General features: G+C 51.3%; 2 protein-coding genes across 2 annotated transcripts; one reads left to right on the top strand and one right to left on the bottom strand.

The window, feature by feature from the left end:
• Positions 1–1,459: 1,459 nt before the first annotated feature.
• Positions 1,460–3,259, bottom strand: KVR01_007312 (uncharacterized protein). The gene is made up of 2 exons (XM_044782824.1): positions 2,517–3,259; positions 1,460–2,445 (listed from the first exon to the last, which is right to left on the bottom strand). Exons 1-2 carry the CDS (start codon positions 3,008–3,010, stop codon positions 1,563–1,565), a joined length of 1,377 nt encoding a protein of 458 aa, XP_044643565.1. The 5' UTR covers positions 3,011–3,259; the 3' UTR covers positions 1,460–1,562.
• A 1,290-nt stretch (positions 3,260–4,549) lies between these two features.
• On the top strand, positions 4,550–8,734 carry KVR01_007200 (uncharacterized protein). Its single transcript, XM_044789314.1, has 5 exons — positions 4,550–5,166; positions 5,253–5,601; positions 5,665–6,002; positions 6,059–6,369; positions 6,434–8,734. Exons 1-5 carry the CDS (start codon positions 4,961–4,963, stop codon positions 8,572–8,574), a joined length of 3,345 nt encoding a protein of 1,114 aa, XP_044643453.1. The 5' UTR covers positions 4,550–4,960; the 3' UTR covers positions 8,575–8,734.
• Positions 8,735–22,832: the final 14,098 nt, after the last annotated feature.

The raw sequence follows: 22,832 nt of genomic DNA, 5'->3' as shown, positions 1-22,832 counted from the left end.
TGTATGGCGGCAGCGCATAGAAATGCGTGTTGACCACCAAGCCATGTCGGTCCGTGGGCCGGATGTAATGGTCATGGTCGATACCGACATCAACGAAAGGTAAGTCTGAGATAAAAGACATGACCAGGGAGGGGTCTTTGGTCAAATCTACTTGAAATTTAGAATTGGGACAGGTAGTGGTGCTGGTGCTGGTGTGGTTGTGTGTTGTACAGCGTTTTAGATTTTAGGGAAGAGGGCACAAGGTCAGAAGGGATGGAATTCATCTGATGCTGGGAAATTTGGGGCAGTTGTGAAAAATTGTTGAGTTCAGGCAACGATGTTGACCTCGTCCATTGCTTTGCAGTGTGGGCAGCCGAGGCTGTCTTGGTAACTCACCAAGTTCAAGTATTCAGAAGTAGGGAGTTGTGTCAGCTGGTCAAGGTCAATAAGTCCGGCTCCATGGGCTTAGAAGGAGCCAAGAAGAAAATCGTGGTGGACGTAGAAGAGATCGAGATGATGTGTTGGTGTCTTTGGAGGTGTGAGAGGAGGGAACATTTGAAGACTGTCCAGACGCAGCCCTGTGGGTTAGAGTTTTGGCCCACTGTACCTGTTTCAATGCAAACAACTCTCATTCACTGGTATCTGCATTTCTGAACTTGGCTCTATCACTTTCAAACAGCTTGGTGACTTTCAGTCCACACAGTGGGGCCTTGTCAAAGGCTGCCCAGGTGTATTCAGGTAGGGCGTTAAGACCACCCTGCATGCATGTGCACTGTACCCCATCACTCACAGTCTTCACTTGAGAATGGCATGGACATCACCACAGAAGATGGTCACTCTCTCAGTAATGGGGAAGAGTAAATAATGGCTAATGGAATTCTTACTACAATGTATGATGAGATTTATGTGCTATGTGTAGGCCGCAGCCTGTAATCTGTGTCCAGACTGCAGACGTGCAGGTGAGTCAACGAATTCGCCTGTGGCTGTTTGATTGGAGCGAGAACACAGAGAGAAGCCTGTTTGTCTACAACACATGTCCGCTTTCATTGGACACGAGGCTTGTGGCTGGTGGGATAACGAAGTCTATATCTTCCCCAGGACTGAGACTCTACTCTTCTTGGATTCTTCTTGGACTGCCTTCTTAGATACAGACTCAGCATTCTGGGCAACCTGTAGGACAAAAAGAACTCAATTCTACTAGTAGTGAGAGGTTCAGGACAGTGGAGCGAGAATGTTAGACAGCACGGGACGGTACGGGATGGGACGGTACAGGATAGGACGGTACGGGATAGGACGGGATGGGTGGGACGAATGTGCTGCCTTTGGGGACGGAACTCGATTTGGAGCACGACTTGCAGGCAGCCAATTGCTCGTTTCTGCCAGTGATGCCGAGACATAGGACGAAAGCAACAATTCTGTTCAACCCGAGCACCTTGGCAGGTGTGTGGAAACTTTGAGCCTTACCAAGGAACGTTTAATGTTTACATTGGGTGAAAACTCTTCATTAGCGGCGTTCAAACTTGTTCCTACAGGCAATCTCTGACAGCTATGCGGTTCCAATGTCGACAGTACAAACGAGCGCCCTAAAACCTAGCCTCGACCTTCTTCTCAGTGTCCTGCAGTGCCCAGTCGCTCGCCCGGTCCTTGCTCCTCACCGCCCTCGCCTGCGCAGCCGTGAAGCCCTTGGCCTGGGTGGCAGGGTTGTACCCGAGGCCGGTGACCTTGCCCACGGTAGCATCGTCCAGCTTAGGAGCCGCCTTCCCGTCAGCCCGCTTGTAGACAGTGACGACAACGGCGCCGCCGAGGCCGAGGTTGTGCTGCAGGCAGTACTTGGTGCCGGCAACCTCGCGGTTGTTTGCCCAGCCGCGCAGGTGCCAGACCAGCTCGGCGCACTGAGCGATGCCCGTGGCGCCGAGCGGGTGGCCCTTGGAGATGAGCCCGCCGGAGGGGTTGACGACGACCTTGCCGCCGTAGGTGATGCCGCCCGAGCGGACGAGCTCGTGGGCCTTGCCCGGCTCCGACAGGCCCAGGAAGTCGAGGGTGATCATCTCGTTGGCGCTGAAGCAGTCGTGCAGCTCGCACACGCTGAAGTCGGAGGGCTTGACGCCGGCCTCGGCCATGGCGGTGCGGGCGGCGTACTCGGTCATCTCGCGGCCCATCAGGTCGATGGAGCTCTTGGAGAAGAGCGAGGGGGCGTCGGTGGCCATGCACTGGCCTGCGATCTGGACGGCCTGCTCCTTGAGGTGCGGCCGGGCGTCCAGGAAGGCCTGCGACACCAGCACCGCCGCGGCGCCGCCGTCCGACGTGGGGCAGCACTGCAGCTTGGTCAGGGGCTCGAAGATCATGGGCGCCTTCTCGATCTGCTCGAGCGTGTAGACGTCCTGGAACTGCGAGTAGGGGTTGTTCACGCTGTGGGCGTGGTTGATGCGGCCGATCTCAGCAAAGTCAGCGGCCGTTGCGCCGTACCTGTTGTTCAGAGTTAATATCGATGGTCGTTTGTCTGCACGCTCGGCAGCACCAGGGAAGGCTAGGCTCACTTCTCCATGTATTCACGGCCGGCATTGCCAAACATCTGGGCGGCACCGGGGGCATTGGTGAAGCCACGGGTCTCTGCCATCATCAGGCCCGAGGTGCCGGTGGGATTCTCGCGGTCGTTGAAGAAGGTCTGCAGGCTGCCGGGCATCATCTTCTCGAAGCCGACCACCAGCACGCAGTCGGCAGCACCGCTCGAGATGTACTGCCTCCCAATGGCCAGCCCGGTCGATCCTGTTGAGCAGTTGTTGTTTACGTTGAAGATGGGGATCTGGGTCATGCCGAACTGGTAGAAGACGCGCTGGCCAGACGTCGAGTCTCCGTAGCAGTAGCACGCGATGCCCTGCTCGACGTCGTCGTAGTTGATCTTTGCGTCCAGCATGGCCTTGACGCCGGCCTCAAACCCGAGCTCGGTGTAGTCCACCTTGCCCCGCGGCTTGATGAACTTGGTCATGCCCACGCCGAGGACATAGCATGGCTGCTTCTGTTTGGGGGCCATTTTGGATGTGGCGAGTGGTGACCTTCAATGTTGGAGGCCAAAGTGCCCGTCGATTCAAAGTTGGGAGAGACAACGGCACAGCTGTGGTGTGTGTGTGTGGTGACCTATCGTGTCTGCTATGTGACGGTAAAGACAATGATAAATGTGTTTTGCACCCTGAAAAGCAATTTAAGTCAGTTCAGTTCCGGCGATCCGATCCCATTTATTCCCTACGATGAGAGTAGCCTATATGAGTTGGAGTTGGAGTCGTGGCATCCGAGGGCCCTTTAAGGTTCAGAACGCGGGGGACGTGGACATGCCTCGGTACACTTCTCCAGATCTACTTCAAGACCCACTCTTCCACTCCATTGGACTGGTCAGATCCCTGTTGCTTCCCCACCATCCGAGGCCCACTCTGTTTCCCCGACAGTCTGACAGTCCGACTCCTCATCAGGAAACCCCTTCGTCGGAGCCGCAGGCCCACGCTTACCCCATTTGGGCAATCTCTTGGGACGTCCTTCGACGACGTCTGTCGAGAGGGGCCGACACAAACAATTAATTCAAATACTTTTGAGATGAGCCCATGACACAAAACACTCCTTTTCGGACCGCAACCACTGAGAGAGTCGCCCAAATCAGCACCGCCCGAACCGAAGAGCAGCTGAAGCGTGGTGCACATGTGATAGACACGTGCGGGCATGGTTGTCTTATGTCCTTCCATTTCCTGGCTGGACCACATATCAAAACTTGATATTTGTTAGCTCACATTATGGAGTGTCAGATTTTAGAAACTGAACAGCACACAACTGCATCCTTCAGCGGGGTTCCAGGCCCACCACAAGCTGGCTGAGCTGGCCGAGGAACCACAGCGTACGACATCAAAACAGAGCAACCCGTGGATTGCAAAGAGAAGACATAAGAGAAAATCTACACCCCGAGACTTCACCCCGGCTTCATTTTACCTCACCTTCGCGACTTCCCACCTACTGGTACAAGCTGCACACAAACGGCCTCGTACAATGACCTCGGGAGGCGCTGTGACTGGCTCCACCATGGCTCCACCTTCACCTGGGCAGCGCCCACAAAAATGACAAAAACATACAGCACCGGGTATTCGCTGGTCGTCACCGACCCAACTACTAATCCAGCGATCAGACATGTGAAATATGGTTAAAGGTATAATACATTTCATTGATGACTCTGTCATGAAGTTCATGATGCTGAGTTCAGAGGGTTGAGGGTGACGCAAAACGGAGCAATGAGTACCGGTTCATGGCCGTTTGGCGCGCACAACGCCCAACCCTGGACACTGCCTAAGAATATCGGCCTAAGTCATGGCCGTGTCTAGGAACACACCCAGCCAAGCCCAGGGAGGGTTACATTCGGTTAAGCTTGAGCCCAAGCCTGATGACCGAGACCGTTGGAGCCTGATCCCTGATCCCCTGGTGCCCAAATCTCGTTCTCCAAATGCTCAATGTTAATTTTCAACCTCGTCATGTTAGGTGCGCAACCTGCTACCCCCGTCCGCGCCTCATATCGTCAAGAGTCCTGTAGGCTGTGGCAGCCTTGTGCCAATAGATTTGTGGGATGGCAACATTTCATGCTTTCTATGTACAACCTGCATGCCCACCACCTATTCCTAGCCAATAGTGTCATCTGTTGATGACATGGTCCAGTGTCGTTTCGGCGCCTACCCTAGGTACCGGTCCAAGGAAGGAGTTTACCAACATGCAAGTATTCCTTCACATCACTGTGAGCGCTGCACGCGCGGACTAACTCGTCCGTCACGTCCCTCGTGTGTGAGTTCAGGTATAAGTAGGCGACAGTGTCCCTCGAAGCGACCACCTCCGCCATGTAATTCCTGGCGCACTATGATCTTTTCCTCCGATCTTTTGAAAATATCCACGTCGCCAACGCAGTGCATCACTTCTTGACTGTCCCTTTCCAACCATTTTGACTGTTCCTTCCACCATGAGTGGCGGTCTGGCTGCATCTGCTAGCTCGTTGGCGGGAATCAATTATGCCTTGGAGGGCGATCACCTGCCAATCCAAAAGCATAGGTTGGAAGAAATAGCAAGGATCAACAAGAACCGCGAGCCCCGCAAGGACGAGTTCAGTAAAAAGACCGTCGCAAAGACCGCTGCAGCACGCCGGCGTGCACTCGAAGAATGTGCAGAGTCAGTCATCCCTGTTCCCTCTCGACAAAAGCAATCATGTGCTCAATGTCGATCTATGCCCTGCTGACTGAGGTGGCCTTGTATAGCTATTTCAAGAGGACAGCGCATATTGATCACAGGCAGATCTGGTATGGTCTCTGTCTAGACGACACCGAAGCCGAGGTGCATTGCATGAACTTCCTCGAGGACTATGTCACGAATGCTAAAAAGCGGGTGGTCCTTACCGGAGAACACATGGACTTGGAGGAAGTGCGCTCCATTACGTCTGCGAAGTCCGTCGTTCAGTTCTGGGATACCCTTATTGGCGAGGCAAACTCCACAGTCTTGCAGGAGAAGCGGGATCAAGACCCTAAGAACAGGACCAAGTGGGTGCTGAGTAATTCTGGCAGGAAGCCCACCGCTGGGTACGCCGGTGCAGTATCTAGGATTCGCAAGGTCAGTGTGCAAATGGTTAATTAAAATCTGTACAGTGGGGATCAGCTGACACATTCCTCAAAGTGGATTCAGGATACTCTGGCTGATAAGCTAAATCTCACGCTTCACCAAACCTTTGAAAAGAAGGAGGCCACACCTGATGATATCATGATGGTGATCAACACGATCTGGAACAACCCGCGGGACATCGATAGAGATGAGCGGCTCCGCGTGGCCTTCCACTCGACCATCTTGATTGGGGCTCTAGGCGGCTTTCGGCCTGGAGCTATAGAGTGTCTGAAGTACAAGGACATTGATGTGGAGATGATGAATACTTCTAACGGTCGTGCCCTTACTGCGAAAACCAAAGTCAATCAGAACAAGTTGAGAACTGGCACATGTTCCAAAGGCCAGGCCGAATTGTTGGTCATCACTTTTCCGTTTGTGATCTATCTCTCTGCTGACTGAGTCATTCCAGCGTCGACTTCTCCGCGACCTTTGTCCCCGAAAAGAGAATTTGCGTGGTCAGTCTGATTGTAGCACGGGCGCTTGCCGATCAAGCGTTCGACGCAGGGTACCAGTCATTCGAAGAAGTGCTGAATCGTCCCAATTTTGACGGTACCCATTGGGTTCCATTGCGATGGAAAACAGAGATGCTGGAGAGACCAATCTTTCCAATAAATTACAACCAATTCGTGGAGATCTGGAATCGAGCTTGGCTTGTAAGCGGAGCCCGTGACCAGGTTCGTCTTTACTCCATCCGAGTGGGGACGGGCGGTCGCATAGACGGTGAGTCGTAATCACAACTACAACCACCCTGGCGCAGGCGGCGGGTACTAACGCATAATCCCAGAGCACCATTCGAACGCAATTCGAAATTATGTCATGTCAAACACAGATCGGGTTTACGAGTGCAGTTACCTCCCTCGGCACCTGAAAATCGACCTCCTCAAGACCAATTTTGCTGCCAGTGGTACGGCCGAGAATAGTGATGAAATATTTGAGATGCTCCGCCGCGCCAGTCTGAAGAGCGATCCGAATGCACCGCTCTACCCAACGCACGAGGACATCGAAAAGGTGAAACAAGGACAGGTCTTCCGCGACCTTCAGGCTGCTTATGATCAGGTCCGAAAAATAGCCTCAAGCAATTCGCCAGGTGTGAAGAGAGCCCGCGCGCGGGTGTACGCCCACCTCAACAGGGCTAAAAAAGTTATTGTGAAGAGGAGGCGTGAGGAGTATTTCACCCAAGTCGACCGCCTACGCGCTTCTGGACGCTCTGCAGCAGAGCTTGCATCCGAATCTCAGGAGGTTATCCCTGAGACCAAGTCCTGCTCGCTTGGCGCATCTAGAGCGATTGGCAAATTTCTAGAGCAACCGGAGCTAGGCGGAGAGAAACGACAGCACTACTATGTGGAGGTAATCTGCGCCTACTTGACTTTGCGGCCTGCCAGCGTTGAGTACCTTGTTGGAGCACTGTCCACGGAAGGTATGGGCAGTGGTGATCAGGATGGTGACAAGACTGTCCGTGACGTACGGCCGGAGCCTTTCACGAACGGCAACCCGACCCACTGCCTGCTCGGCTGTGAGCAAAGCTTCACACGCCGTAACAGCCTGACAAGGCACGTCATGCAGAATCACGGAGTCACATTCGGCCTCCAATTCGAATGTCCGGAATGCTTGAGGCTGGGAATCCGGCCAGCCGCTTTGATTGGAAGTGTTCTCGAGTGGAGCATCCACGTTGAGATGTGCCATGGCAAAGGCTTTGCACCCACCATGGATGCGGAAAGGGCCACCCAGATTACGTCGCACAGGGCCCGCAATCACCTGCCCAAAGAACTGGCTCGCTGCCTGATTTGCAATGCACATTTCTGCACCGGCAGTGGTTTCTCGCGGCATTTTCACAATCGGCACATAGGAAAGGATCTCTCGGCACCACTCCCCTGCCCCGAATGCCATCGCCAAGGCAACTCTGACATTATCTGGGTCAACGGCGTGGAGGAATGGCTACAACATTCACGGGTGATACATGCCTTTGACAGCATAAGAGGCGTCAAGATGTCCCAGGACGATGCGGATCCCGAACTGCTTCACATTCCAAAGGAGTCGAGGGTCAAATCAAGCTGGGGAAAGACAAGCCGTCGTCCGATCACTCCGTCTGAGAAGGAGAAGAGATTAGAAAGGCGACGCATACAGCAGAGGGCCTACAAGGAGCGGCTCCGTCTGAGGCAGAATGCTGCTAAGGAACCCGGCTCTCAATGCGGCTCTCCTTCCGACGCCCCTCAAGCAATCACTCATTTGGCGGAACGGCGCTCGCGTAGGGTTGTGGAATCGATCCAGACCTGGGACGGCTCCGATGAGACATCTCAGTGCGGCGATGAATTTGCAGAGGATAGCGATGACCCATTCGACGCCGGTGATATGACTAAAGCATCGGATAGCGATACGCTATTTGAGGATGGAGTCATGCCTGGCCTGGGAAATATCCTCTCAGAAAGCTTGTCTTCCGACGATGACTTCCTGGAAAAGTCGAACGACATCGGCGCATCGCACTCTACTAGCAGAGCACAGCCTTTGGCCTTTAATGATGTCTATGACGATCTCTATCCCGCCAACATTCTGAGTAGCGATAATACTTTTGCCGAAAATACCGACTATGGAGAGCCGATGCTTCAGACGCCAACCCGTTCAGAGGGAATTTTGCCGCCTGCCGTCGGCACAGATCTCCACCAAGCCTTTGATGAGGCTATGTTCCAGTGCGGCAAAGGCGACTCGCCCTCTGAGACTGAGCCATATGGTGCTATCCCCTGGATGATTTCTACAGACAGCGGCCAAGAATTGCCATCCGAGCAAGTTTCCGGCTGCGTGGCGGACGCACCGAAGCCAGACACAGCGGCAGTGGGCACTTTGAATGTCTCTGAAAACTTTTCGTTCTTCACAACGTCGCACAGACCCAAAAGAAATGTTCCCGTATACTTCTCCCTACGGGAACTTTAGCGACGGAGGTCACCACACAGATTTCGCACCGCCTGTCCTGCTTTGCCTACATCGAGCTGGCCGTGGAGGAAGTTTAGTTGAGCTGGAAATGAAATGGTGAATTGTGCTATGTATTCTAGGTTATGATGCGCACGCAATCTACACTCAATTGATGTCCCCGTATCTCATACATTTTGGTTACGTGCCAGCAGGCGATCCGCAGTATGACTACTTTATGTGACTCACGAGCCTTCATGTGGTTGTTCTGGGTTTAGCTTCAGCGCTCATAATTCGAAAGAAGTCCATCAAAACGGACTTGGGCGCAACATTTCATCGTGTGCCCGAGGTTTCATGTCACGGGACGCTGTGACATTGTCAAAACACACCCTGGCCTTACAAAGTTTACAAGACGTGAGCACATCCTTTTCCTTAGTAAAGCCTCGCATTTGAGGCTATCAAACTGCCTAGCTTAAGATACAAGGTAGACCTAGCTAGCAGGAATAGGGTATAATATCATAAAGAAAGGGATGAATGATTGTTTACCCGAAGCTAAATTTTAAAATAAAAGGTTTATAAGTTATTAATAGCGAGCTTCAGTTTAACAATTCAGCTTTTAAGGCAACTACATGCCCTGCAAGCTAATCTTCTATTTTATCCACACAGGTGCAAGCTTTTTAGGCTGTCCTATATCATACTTGACTTAAATTACATGAAAGACAGCCTGATACCCCTTAAGTCTTATCCATGGAGCGCACATACCGTCGTATGGTTCTTGAGGCGGCACAAGCACCTACGAAATATACCTTTGCCGCTGCCGCTGCCTCATGGGTTGTCCTCGCTGGTTTTGTAATCCTCCCTGGGACGTTTGCTACCCTTACACGAAGCAAGGCACTAGAAGGCTCACGGGAAGGACAAGTAGTTCAGACTTTGGTGCAAAACGCGAAAATCTTGCCCGTAGCCGCTACATGTTACGTTATTGGAATCGCCTTTCTGGTTGCACTTTGGTCAATATTCAAGTCGAACTACGTTTGGTTACTCAGCCATATTTTTATGTAAGAACGGTGAATTTAAATAAATGGTACTAAAGAACTAACAGCAAGTCTTCTCTAGTCCTGCCGCTTCAAACTGTGCAAGCGGTATCTTAGCTGTATTTCTTAATATTTATACAGCTAGAAATGGAACTTGGTCGCCGACGGCATGGATAACATTAGGTGTTCTCCTAATTTCCTTTATAATTGCTGTAGTTTTATGTTACCTCTATAGACTCCGGGTTGTCAGGGCCATGGGCAGAACACACGCAGGAACTAGCCAGTAGGCCCCTACACATCTTCCACAACACTAGATTAAAGCCTTACTACTCCTTCTATACTATTCCTTAGGTAACTAGATAGCACATATATAGCTAGCCTAGTCTAGCACACCTTCAGTAAGCAGATCTATAATAAATAGCAGACGATCACTAACCAACCCATATATATACATATAGATATAACATTATATATCCTTAGTCTATATTTTAAATACTAAAGACTCTTAATATATAATAGGTATATTATAATAATAAATATAGAGCTATAGTAAACAATCTAAGTTTCTCATCTCACTATCTCAGGTGGAACCCCTTGGGAAGTCAACCCTCAGTCAGCCTGCGTGCCAAAGCTAGCAGCGCCATCCGCTTAGGTGGTGAAACTGATCTCAACGGCTTCGCACCGCCTGAGGAGCTTCTCTCAGGCGATGAAACGGAGCGCAGCCTCCCTCTACTAGTATTTCCGGAGAGGAGCTGGGGACTTATAACCGAGGCTGCATCTGTCATTGTTGCTAGTCCTTGTGCGAGTTCCTCCACTTGTGGGGCATCCGAGTCCAGCACGTTCAACATCGGCGGGGTGGCAGGAAATTCAGATATTGATTGAGGCTCACAATCAACGTAGACTGAATCAGAATTGACAGAGGCATTTTCATCCACCGGAGGGCTTGTGACATGGCTTGATGGCGAGGAGCTACCTGAGCTGGGTCCTGAAGCTTGTCTGTCTTTGACGGTGTCGAAGTCATCCGGGCTGAAGAAATCCTCTTCGTCTATAGAAAAGGTAACGGATTTGAGAAATCCAGGCTCTGATTGATAACCTGTTATCTTGCCACCTTTATGCCGAATAATAACTCCAACTTGATACTCTTGATAGAATCTAGCATAAGCATTAGACTTTTTGAAAATGCCTTTTTGTCGATTTTGCACGCCTCTCTTGTAGTCTTTGTTGCACCCTGTACCACGAGGCATGTTGAAAGATTTATAAGAATGAAAAAATAGAATTTTATCGATAAGTTCTTTGCTCCTTTGCTGGGCTGGAAAAGTGCTTAAGAAGATGAGATTGAGTAATAGGATAGATATTGCTTTGAAAGATCAACCTCGCTAAGTGGGACTTCGGGACAATTTATAACAATCTATCTTTTTGTTTCAAAGTTAAACCTGACTGTCTCATTCTATATTTTTAGAACAGACTTGGCGGGTTAGGGGGCCACCCAACTAGCCACTGACCCGGTGTCCGGCCCCAACCTGGTGGCAGTGCACACTTCAGCTGAGATTAGATAACTCCTAGAGATCCAATGTGTTTAATTTAGTATTTAGACTGCTATTATTTAAATATGTAAACTTAACCAAACTTAGTCTTGTCACATTCCGATGAAGGAGAGACTTTTTGTTAAGGTGAGACATTTCTATGTCCAAGAGATGCACTAATTAAGAAATACACTCTCCCTTCCAGCAAAACCAAGGCGCGGTTCTACTCAAAGATGGAAGTTTTCAAGACAGACGTTTCATTTTACTATCTAATATTTTTCCTCGGTATATGGGCCCTCATAGGCCTCTGCCGCTCATGGCTTCTCCTAACTCTACGATTCGGCTCGCGGCGCTTAGCCTTCCTAATAACTCGGTATCTTCAGTATCCAGTTCTTATCCAGATTCGTCTTAAAACATTATGCCTGCTTTTATACATTACCGGCAATTGTATTGCACTAGCAATCTACACCCAGGATGCACGCGAACTGGAACAGAGGGCGGCGAAAGTAGCTATCATAAACATGGTTGTTCTGTTTCTTGGCGGACGAACGAACCCCGGTGCTGACTTCCTGGAAATATCAATCCAGTCTTATTACTCAGCACATCACTGGATAGGGCGCATAGCTGCCGCGGAGGCGATGCTTCATGCGATCATTGTTATTACACTCCGACCACGTCTCGGCACAATAGTGATAACTGGGTCCCTTGTAAGTAATATGTTCAAGGTAGGTCCTCCTTTACTCACAAAAATGTGTAGATATTCCTTGCAATCACAATTCTCCTCGCAACTACTATTTACACTCTCCGCAGATACCAAGGGGAGCTGTTCCACCCGATACATATATTTCTCGCTACCACGAGCCTTGTGGGACTAGTCTGGCATTCTTTTCTGTTAAATTCCACACTAGGCAAAGTCTTGTCACTGACTGCTCTGGGAACATGGATTTTATCCACTCTCTATAGGCTGGCTATTGTGTTATACCGCGGCAGAGCCGTTAAAGTTATCGGGATAAGGCCTTTTAAAGACGCTACAGTCATGAAAGTGAAAACAGAACATCCGTTGCGCCTTTTCCCTGGGGCTTACTTCTATGTCTATTTCCCTGGTTCCTGCTGGAAACACCAAATAATCACGAGCCACCTCATGATGGCTGTATGGTATAGGCCTTTAAATCCAGCATCTCGATCCGTGTCATTCATCATGCCCCACCGCGGCCGACACCTTCGCTGTCTGCGAAGGCTTAAACCTAGCTCTACCCTGCTTCTTGAGGGGCCGTATGGTCAGGACCTACGTTTAGAAAGTATAGAAAACGTCTGTCTGGTTGCCAAAGGCCTCGGGATTTTGAGTGTCCTCCCGATGGCCCACCATCTTGCAGTGCGTAGAGCGCATGACAATGGTATCACAAAATTGATGCAGGACCTACCAAAAATGCAAGATCAATTGGAAGAGTCCGAGCAGAGGTTCAAATTCAGAGACGAACAACTGAACTTAGATGAGGCCGAACTCAGCCAAAAACGGGAAGACTGGCGCAAGTCCGTCAAGTCGTCAGGGGGTATCTCCAGACGGCTTAACAGATTCAAGCGCGAAATCAAAGCAGAAGAACGTTCGCTTCGGGAAGAGAGGAAGGTATTGGACGAAACAAAAAAAAGGTTAATACAGCAGAAGCGAGCCATCGATGACAACCGCCAGAAGCTCTCTTCCTCTCAGTTTCACAACGATGCAACAAGGACGATTAACATATTTTGGCGCCTGGATCACAACTCACAAGGGGATTGGGCCTCGACATATCTTCAGATTTTGAAGGATTCAGACCCAGACTACGTGGGTTTCACTCAATATCTTTACTCTACATAAAGCTTGCTAATCGTACTAGTCACTTTTCGTGGTGTGGTGTTACTATCCATCTCCCTACTCTGAGGACTCCGAGGTATTATTTGAACAATCACAGCACTGGGCAAATATATATCCTGCACCAAAAAGATTTCCGTTTGAGGACATGATAATTCCTGCCATCCGAACCGAGTCAGATCTACCGGGGGAAACTATTGTTGTTGGTAAGCAACTAACATGAGTGGTCTCGAAGCGCACGCGACTCGCAAATTACTAATTGATCCATACAGCGTGTGGAGATGGGGATTTCGTTAGCAAGATCCGGTCGAGGCTGGTTAACATTACACGCATGGACAGATTCATTAGGTTTGTGGAAGCGAAGTATCAACCGTCTATTAGGGTACCTGGATCATCTCTTAACAATACAAATTTCGAAGAAAAGCAAGAGCATAGAGAGGTACAAGAGAAGCGAGAGCTCGAAAAAAGACGAGAGCTAAGAGAGGTACAAGCCTACCCCAGTAGTAGCAGTAAAAGTATTTTCGATATAGTTTAGTAATTAGAGTTATAATATGACGATTCTTTATAAGAAAAATGTTCCTTCTCTCTTCCTTCACAAAGTAGCGAATACTTGAACACCTAATGTACAAAAGTTTGATCACGATAAACATGTCATAACTCGTTAGCGGTCTCAACCCCGTGCTGTACCGGAAGCTGGACAGGATCGCTCCGGATAGCGGGTGCATTGGTTAAATATAACAAATTATAAATTAAAGGTTCATTATAGCGAACTGCTTTGACCATAAAAGCAGCTCACAATATAGCTGACTCCCTAGTTCAGCTGAAGTGATTTGTATAACCACGTTCACATCATATTGCAGAAAGCTCTCTTCCAAACCCGAAATTATGGCAAAGAATAGCAACGGAAAGGCGAATGCGAAGGCCGCAGAGCGAAGACGCCACAAACCAGACGAGTCTACAGAAGATGATGAGCCCATATCAAGCAGGACCAGAGCGGCACGATCGAGGCGACCAAACACAGAGAAGCAGGGGTCAAGCAAGAGTAGAAAAGACCAAAAGTCTGGTGGGAATGCAGACGATGCGGGAAGCGACAGCGGCAATGAGAGCGCCAGCAGTGACGAGAGCGCCCGCAGTGATGGAAACTCCAGCGTTTATGATAGTGAAAGCTCTGAGACCAGCGATTCGAGTCGCGCAACTTCAGCACGGCAAGATTCACAGGCGAATCCCTCGACTTCCAGTCGATTTGATACGGAAATGCCATTTGATACTGAAATGCAAGATGCGCCGGATGTTGAGGAAGGTCGGAAAGGCAAGAGAAAGGGAAAGAGAACGCGCAAGCAGGCCAGACGTGTAGAAGAAGAATCAGAAAGTTCCGACGAGGAAACAGCCTCGGGATCAAGCGGCGATACGCAGCCCAAATGGGGCCGGACTTGTCAACGAGCACGGATTAGCTACCCAATGCGTCCGAAAAAGAAACCAGGTTACGACAAGATCACACTAAAGTATGACCCAGATAAACCGAAAAGGGGCCCACTTGAAGGGAGGATCAGATACGTTTTAGACTACCGAGGGTATCTATTAGTTACGGGGCCCAGTTTAAAAGAGGAAAACTGGGACTTGGAAAGAGCTTGGCTGTTGAAAGGAAGCGATTATCCAAAAGAGAAGGAGAGGTTTGTGGACGCAAAAGGTGTCACACACGTTGCTCAGGCTACAGAGCTAAGAGATATCCCCCCTGGCAAGTTTCGTACGAACAATATAGCAATGACTTCTGACGGGACGACTGGGGTGTTCGAGAGCTGGGGTGACCATCCAGGACAAGAGCGAATGAGGATTTGGACTCTACCATCGGTTAGATCAGGGTACGGGGCAGCTGAGGCGGAATACTGGGCATCTGAAAGACGGAGAGAGGTCGGACAGAAGCCGGTGCTGTCGAAACAAGAATTGAAAACCAGACGCGCTAGGATGTCTTTGAAATAAATGATGCGAAAATGTGAGGCGCTACATAGTTCTGATGATATTAATTCGAGTTGATTGCTAAGATGGAAATTTTAAGTTCCCCTGAGGTCACCCTGTCGACGTCTTGTTACTCTGCGTGTGAGATGGCTTAAGGGCGGAGTAGAATATACTTAGATAAGCAGATTTACAGTCCACGAGATCATGACTGGGTGGCGGTATATGTCGAAGATACCGATCTCGAATCAGCTAGTTCCTGCTGTAGGGCGTTGGGGCGGGGCAGATACATAAGTAGTAACGAGTAAGTTCTCCTAGGCAAGCATGCATACGCTCTTCAATTTCTCACTGACCAAACCGACAGTCTTCCAAAGGCATCCACAACCGGGCCAAACACATTCAAGTGCGCCTGAATATCAGACAGGGACAACTCGACATGCAATGTCCCAACGGCCATCCATTCCTTGTTAATATCAAGCGCCATATCCTCTATTTGGAACCTCAAATGCCGCCCAGGGACGAGGTAGTGTCTGCAGACTCGTGAAGGACCCACAAACGAGTTGCCGCAGAGGAATCCCGCCCAGTCGAGAGAACGGCAGGCTCCTTCGACAGATTTGCGATCGAAAGCAAGCAAGCTTTCAATCCCCCAAGCCACTGGCCCGGCCATGAGTCTGAAGAAAGGCACGTCTTTTCTTAATTTGATGCAGTCTATCTTCCAATCAAGAGCCGCTAAGGCATCTAGATCGAGAATTAGCATTGAAACTCATGATGGAATTCTGATGTACCTGCCTATTTTGTCAGGATCAATGTCCGAAGATGCTTGATCAGGTGTCGAAGGTGAGCCGAAGATAGCGTAGTTGCCGTTTTGAGAGTGAGCATTAGAGCAGGATGTTTCCTGGATCGTGACGGAACCAGAGCTTGGTGTTTCTGGTGACATGGTTGGATCAGATCCTGGTCCCTTCGAGGGCATGGTGGGTTCAGGAGTGCGCTGAAAATCCGAACTCGGAGAGCCACAGGACGTCTTATCGATCGTGGTGCTAGCGAAGTTTGAAAGAGGTCGAATGAATCTCTGGATGCTCGACGCAAAACCCACTCCTGACATGAGATGGGAGCCGATATTTATACTTGAACTGCTGGCTGGCACATTACGGCGCAAATACGAAGCTATGACAAGGCTGAAAAAGGGGGCCACTGCAACCATCCATCGCCAAAGCATCCAATTGCGCCTGTCATTTCTGGGTCCGGCCAGTTTGGCGCTGGCAGACTTCACATCTCATGCATGTTTAGCTTCAGCTGGGATTCTCCGGGGCCAATGGAAAACTGCCGTTCAGGTTTGTGTGCATGGCACCTGACATATCTGGCACACCAGGTGGGTGGGTGAGCCAACCAGGAAAATCGGCTTGCCTGGAATGCGGCCACCCCTCTTTTTCCAGAGCGCGTAGACCACTGTCGAAACCTGTTCCAGTACTGAATAGCCCTGCTGCGCTCGCACGGGGGGGGGGGTGGCGGTCGCTGCTTCACCATGGCCCGGCGCCAGGCTATTTTGCTCTGTCTAACCAGCAAGGCTGAACGTCATGTAGAGGCCCGGAGGTCATGTGTATTAGAATTTGACTGAGGCCTCCGCATCTGTCCTCGGTGCCGTCGCACATTTGATCGGCTTGAGTGAGCGTAACGTCGCTTGGCCGCCCAGATGAGATCTAGATGTTAGCTATGTCGATGGTGATAGGTTTGCGTTTGAGAAGAGCTGGGCCAGACGTCCACCAGTCTGCAGTGTCCAGCGCCGCCACTATAAATGGACGAGGAGCAGAGCATGTAAAGCTGTTCAAAACTGAGTGTCGTATTCGATCTACTTTAACAGAAAAGTGAGTCCTTCAAGATCGTAGCCTCCGTGGCGGGTAGTAAGAGGCAAATCTCAGCGCTGTCTGAGGCCGAATCACGGACCAGCATAGTAACACAATGCATACAGGGACGGCCTCCCAAGAGTTCTGCTTGGTGTGTTCTTGTAGCGAAGACAGCATCGGCGACTTGTGCTCCGAGCAATTCAGGCACAACTGTAGTGCGGCAGCCTTGGAGCAAAAGCGCAGGGCGGGGGGCAACTCTGGTTGTGTCCTTGAGATGCACATAGCGCCGGCCCGCCTTTGCCCCTACATGGGTCCCAAACAGTTCCATTGCAAAATATCCAATTTCATCCTCCGCGATTTCCAACTTGAGATGGTATTCGGAGCTCTGGCCTTGACTTGCAGGTGACATGGACACAATCGCGAAGTGGTCGCTGTCCCTCTTGATGGATGCTGCCAGGTGAAGGGGGAAGAGACGATTGCACTTGGCACCTGAGGCTCTCGTGAAGACCAGGGGGTTGCTCAAGGCCTGCGGCGCAACTGGCTGGTCCATGGTCTCCGATGACCCCCCCTGGACATCATCGAATCCTTCTGGCATGAAGCCATCAGCTTCTGTGCAGTCTTCTGGGATCTGCTGGGTTGTTGTGCTGCCGTCGCGGCTCTGCCGTCCCGACCGCCTCACGCGGTCGGGCTGTTGCCTTGCCACGCGGACCAGCTGCTCGACCCGTTCGCGCTCAGGTCCAATTGCTGCCGTCAAGCGCGTTGCGAGTTCTCTGCGCGCGTCGCTTGTTGACACCTCGATCCTAGCGAGGAGTTGTCGCCGTTTAGACCGCCCTGGGACATGCCCGGTGGATTCAGCAGCCCTCTTCGTCAGTACATAAGCGGCCCAGGCAGGAACACCGCCGATGTCAAAGAAGATCCGCTCAGTCGTGTCGCTGGCTGCCTCGCCAAGTCTGTCGTACGCTTTCACACAAGGCCGTGGAAATTTCTGTCGAGTTTTGATAGCATCAATGAGGATCTCAACGTCCTCGGAGAGGCCGGACATGTCTCGTCACCTTGGGCCGGCGCAGAGATATGTGAGCTTTCACCTATGGTCCGTGGTTGTGAACGGCTTCCCCTCACGCCGCGCAGCAGGACACAGTGCAAAAATTAGGCAGCCTGGCCAACGGACCCCGCTTACGCCAAAATTGCCATTCGCTACGTGGGACAAATATTCCCGTCTATTCCTTAGCCCCAAGCCACCACTCAATCTTGCGCTCGAGCACTCTCATTCGACCATACTAAGTGTGAAATATCTGCCTCTGGGGGCTGCATCCAGTCTTGATGTATGCGCAGTAGGCAGATTGGTAATCGGCAAACACTCGTGGCGGGGCGCGGAACAGAGCTGGGCTTTTCAAAATTGGGCGTGCACGGGCCACTAGGAAGAAATATCCTTAGCGGTGGCCCGTGCTCGGCTGCCAGATATGCCCACGGCGAGGCTGGCTGGGCCAGCTTGTCCGGCTTAACTGGCGCACGCGGGGTATGCGACAAGTTGACAGGGGATCAGCCTGCACCAGAGCCGCTAAGGGAGTGACATCGAGGGAGGCCGCTTTACACAAGACTCGCATGGCACCTCTCACTAGAGCCCTACCAGACAGAGGTGCCAGTGAAGTAGTCACAGCCACTAGTCTGCCCAGGCACGCCAGGCTTGCATGGGCTCGCACGGTCGGCACAGGAGAGAAACGAAAGAGAGGGAGAACCCATTGTCAGATAGGAGGGCGAGGGGCAGGAGACGATGCTTGAGAGATTACAAATAGAGGAGGTAAGGTTACATTGTTGATTCCACCAACTCGAGGTGAGCGTTGCGTCTTGAGTACCAAAAGGGAGCTCTAATGATACCTCACGCGTCCTTGTCTATATCATTGATGTTGGGGGTCACCCCTAGTCGGATGAGAGGAATCCTTTGTGGCCGTCATGATGGCCGCAGCTCTGCCTAGGCCTTGGGTAAAGTCTTGATTTGTCGGAAACCTGTAAGTGTCCAGGTGCGTCCAGTGCCGACCGACCAACACTCACCTTATTACTGTAAGGGGCTTCCTGCGCGTGCGGGTCTTCCTACATGGACGCACCCTCACGTGGCCGCTGCCTCCTGTGCTCGGAGCCCTTCCCCGGCGCTAGTGATGAACAGAGCAGACGTGCCGTGTTGCGTTATCTGCACGAACGAGGCGAGGCTGCCCAGTTGGCCGATGGGGCCTCTGGCGTGGATGCACTCGAGCCAATGAAATACATTCACCATTCTGCTGGCACCATAAGTGGAGAGGGACGTGCGCAGGACACCCTTGAACGATGTCTAGATACATTGAGAGTACTGCGTCCATGTACAACTTCCACATTCGTCCTCGGTGCGACCCCAGGTCCTCTCACTACCAACATGGGCCAAGGTGAGAGGGCTGGCCCCTTGAAGTCCACCACCCGGCAATGCTCCTTCCACCCCAACGATAGTGGGTGGGTGGGATTGGAGGATCAGCAGCGATGGGGCTATGAATGACTTTGGCTTGCGCCTTGCGGCGGCAGTATACGAATTCTGATTTGCAGCCCAGCCGCCTCCTCTGCTTCAAGTCTGTCGCGTCTACCTGTATCAGATGGAGCGATACGTTGCAGTAGCAGTGAAGAGGAAAATAGAACTCAGGTGCTAGCCATGGTGGAGTACTTAAGGCAATCATTGATCTGCCTTGCCACAATACGACGTCAACGTACAATTCCCTTCATACTCATCACTCAACTTAATCATGACCATCCGGAAACTCAAGAGAGCTCACCAGGCCAAGCCGTCAAAGGTGCGGTCGGCAACCTCGCACGAAACCATACTCCCAGAGATTATCGTGGCATCTCAGCGTCCTGCTGTCGACACCAGAACACAGGCTCCCCGACGACCTTCCAACAAAAAGGAATACCAAGCCTCGAAGATCAAGAAAGTTCAGAAACGGAAACCAACACCAGTCCAGATGCCTGACTCCTCGAGAAAGCCGGAGCCATTGCAACCTTCTGTTGAAATGGCAAGAAGATTAGATAGCAGCCCTGAAAACTTTTCTCTCATGAGAGACTGTCAAGCCTACCGCTACAATGCTCGCTTACCTCCTATACGCCCGGCGGGTTATTACGGAAGAGGTTGGAACACATTGCCACCCTTGACAGACGTTATCATGGGAATAATACACGGCTTGCTCCCTCCAGAGGGCGAGTACGAGTCTACTCAATGATGGACGCAGTGCTTTGTGGTGGCAGCAGCGCCTCGAACTGGTTGTACACTAGCTCTGGACGTGTAGTGGTATTGCAAAGAAATAAGAAATTGGGAATGCGAATGCTGGCCAAGGACAAGGAGTGTTCACGAAATTTACATCGGGTTTCCTCTTCGTCGTACCACATGCTTTCCTCGGTCCCACTGTCTTATCTCAATGCTAAAGCTCTCACCATCCGGTCGAATGGCTCCCAAACGCGTCTAGCATACATTGTAATCCAATGCGGCAGGCAGTCGAGGTCGTTGTGGGGCTGACAGTGAAATAGACCTGCTGATTCACAGGTTGTGGGCATTGCCTTGAAATGCCAAAAGCTTCGTCCCGACGTCGATGCCCGTCGCTCGGTTTCTTGTGTCCCTCTTGATAAAGCACAGCAGTCGACTTGGCTCGCTAGACTGGGCTTTTAGAAGCACGAGATGTACGAATAAGACGTTTGAGCGCTGGCATCGGGCCAAGGGACGCTGTCACACGAGATTGTGCTGTCAGTTTAATAGAAGATATTAATAGACGCAGAGTGGTTCCTCGGTGCTGCTGAGCTCGGCAGTGCTGGGGCCAGGATTCCAAGGCCTACACCAGCGCGCCCAACAGCGTCTTCATGGTTATAAATAAGAGGCACGCTGACAAGATCTCAGGTCCAAGCTTCATTTTCACCTTCTTCTTGGACCTCATTTCTCACCCTCTGGTACATCGGATACGGCAACATGCTTGGTTTGAACCTCGGCGTCTATTGCCCATCTGGTGGCGACTTTTATATCTGCCGGAATGGACTCATGCATCAATTTCTGGGCTGCTGCACTTCAAACCCGTGCCTTAAGTCCGTCGCTTCATGCCCCCTGGAGGATCTCCGGACGTCGAGCTTCAATGCGGCCACCTACGATCAAGTCAAGCCACAGACGTGCTTCGACGGGCTCTCAACTAACTGGTATACATGTAATCAAACCTCACCCGCGTTTCTTGGGTGTTGCTTGTCAAACGCGTGCGATACAGTCACTGGGTGTCCGCGAGGAGACTTGAGGCCTGCAATTTTGCTCGATGCTGAGGATAGCGACCTATTCACAACAATGGCGGCAAGCATACCAACACCACAATCGTCGAATATCTCGGAGGCTCCCGTAGCATCACCGTCAACGACCGATCTACCTTGGAGCAGCAGTCAGTCCAGCAACACCGTTCTGTCGCCTTGGGCCTGGGCAGGTATCAGCGCTGCTTGTGTTGCGGTATTCGCAGTGATCGGTGCGTTGCTCTACAACGCGGTTAGGAAGATAAAAGACAAGCATGCAGTCTCAGCTACGCCACAAGACACTATGGGCCAGGGAGATTATGTGGCATCCCAGCCAGGAGATTTCATTATCGAGCCTTCAGTTCCCGGCCATCAAGAGCTCCCAGGATCACATCTTGGCACGCAAAACCTCCCAGCCGGCTTGCCAGGGTTGAATATCTTGACAAGCACCCATGGGCTCCCGATCTATGAGGCACACAGGTCGCACGCCCAGGACTCTTGCCAGGACTCTTCGAGGACGAGTCAACGATCATGTAGATATGATGCATACAGGCCACCACAAGCCGCAACAAATCGAGAGGTTTGGGACCAATCCACAGAAGTCTCGACAAGCACACGTGTGCAGCCAGCGGAGCCGTTTTACGAGTTGGAGTAATCTACAGAGCTGCCAGCCAATCGGATGGGCGAGGTGAGAGTTGTACTGTCTCCTTCATCCAGATCTCGCGCCATCAAGTGCCCATGCCATCATGGCAAGGATCTGCTCGGGATTGGGCATTCCCTCGTTGAGGCAACGGAGGGATTGCGGTCCTGTTGGTGACCAAGATACCTAGGTAGTTTTTGAATATTGAGCCGCTTTTTAGCCGCTAAGCGATCTCGTATCACTCTGGGAACGGCGATCAAGCTGATTTAAGTGGTCATCCATCATGTTCCACAAGCGACCTGCGGGGAGACTAGTGATCGACGGGCTCTTGTGACAGGGATGGTGCTCAGCTTTTAGTACTGCGGCTCAGCAGACCAGGAGTATTGAGCTTGGCGGGTTGCAACTTCACAGTCCTGCGATCAAGTGGCCCATGTACTGCTATGTAGTTGAGCCACATGGTTCATGGATCCTAATCTTGTGATATCGTTGGGGCATTCTTGCGTCGTGCATCATTCGCGCACCAACATGCAGGACTTTCAAGGTGGTGGGGTGGTTAAGGAGATAATGTTGGTAGCGGCAAACCTCGCCTCCGAACTAACTCCGGTAAGCCTTGGGCTGTCCGCCTACCCTCATTCATGGTTACGGGTGTCCCTTCTTGGTACGGATAGATCCCATGTCCGGCGTGAGCAGCTGTTCTCTCTCCCAGAGAATCCAACTGACATGAGATGAATGGCGGACTCTCCTCGTCACGATTTGTGAAGACCGACCGTCGTGGACAGATTCATCACCGCTGCTCAGATTGCAATGTCGCTGGGATACCACAGCCTTATCCTATCGAAGGACTTTGGTAGTGCTCAGCGTCTACGTGATTAACACAAGGCTTGCTCCGTCCCTGACCAGTCACAGAGCCTTTTCAGACTACAGCTCCCAATTTGATGCCGCGAAATATGGGCGTGGTAACGTTTCTATCTCAATTCGGTATTTGATAGAGCTAAAGGCGCCGATTCCAGTTGGGGCCGAAATCTTTGCTAACTACCAGGCTCAATCAATTTCCTTGACACGGCGAACTCTCGGTCATTGCTCGCAGCTTAGATGCTTTGCGTACGCCTTCTCTTACTGACCCTGTCTGGATCCCACAAACTCGGCCGTTTCCCGAAGAGAGATCCAGATCCGATGTGGAGT

The sequence above is a fragment of the Diaporthe batatas genome (assembly GCF_019321695.1).
Source record: "Diaporthe batatas strain CRI 302-4 chromosome Unknown Contig00008, whole genome shotgun sequence".
NCBI lineage: Eukaryota > Fungi > Ascomycota > Sordariomycetes > Diaporthales > Diaporthaceae > Diaporthe > Diaporthe batatas.
Note: the sequence above shows the minus strand (reverse complement) of the source record. Positions and strands in the feature narration are given on the sequence as shown.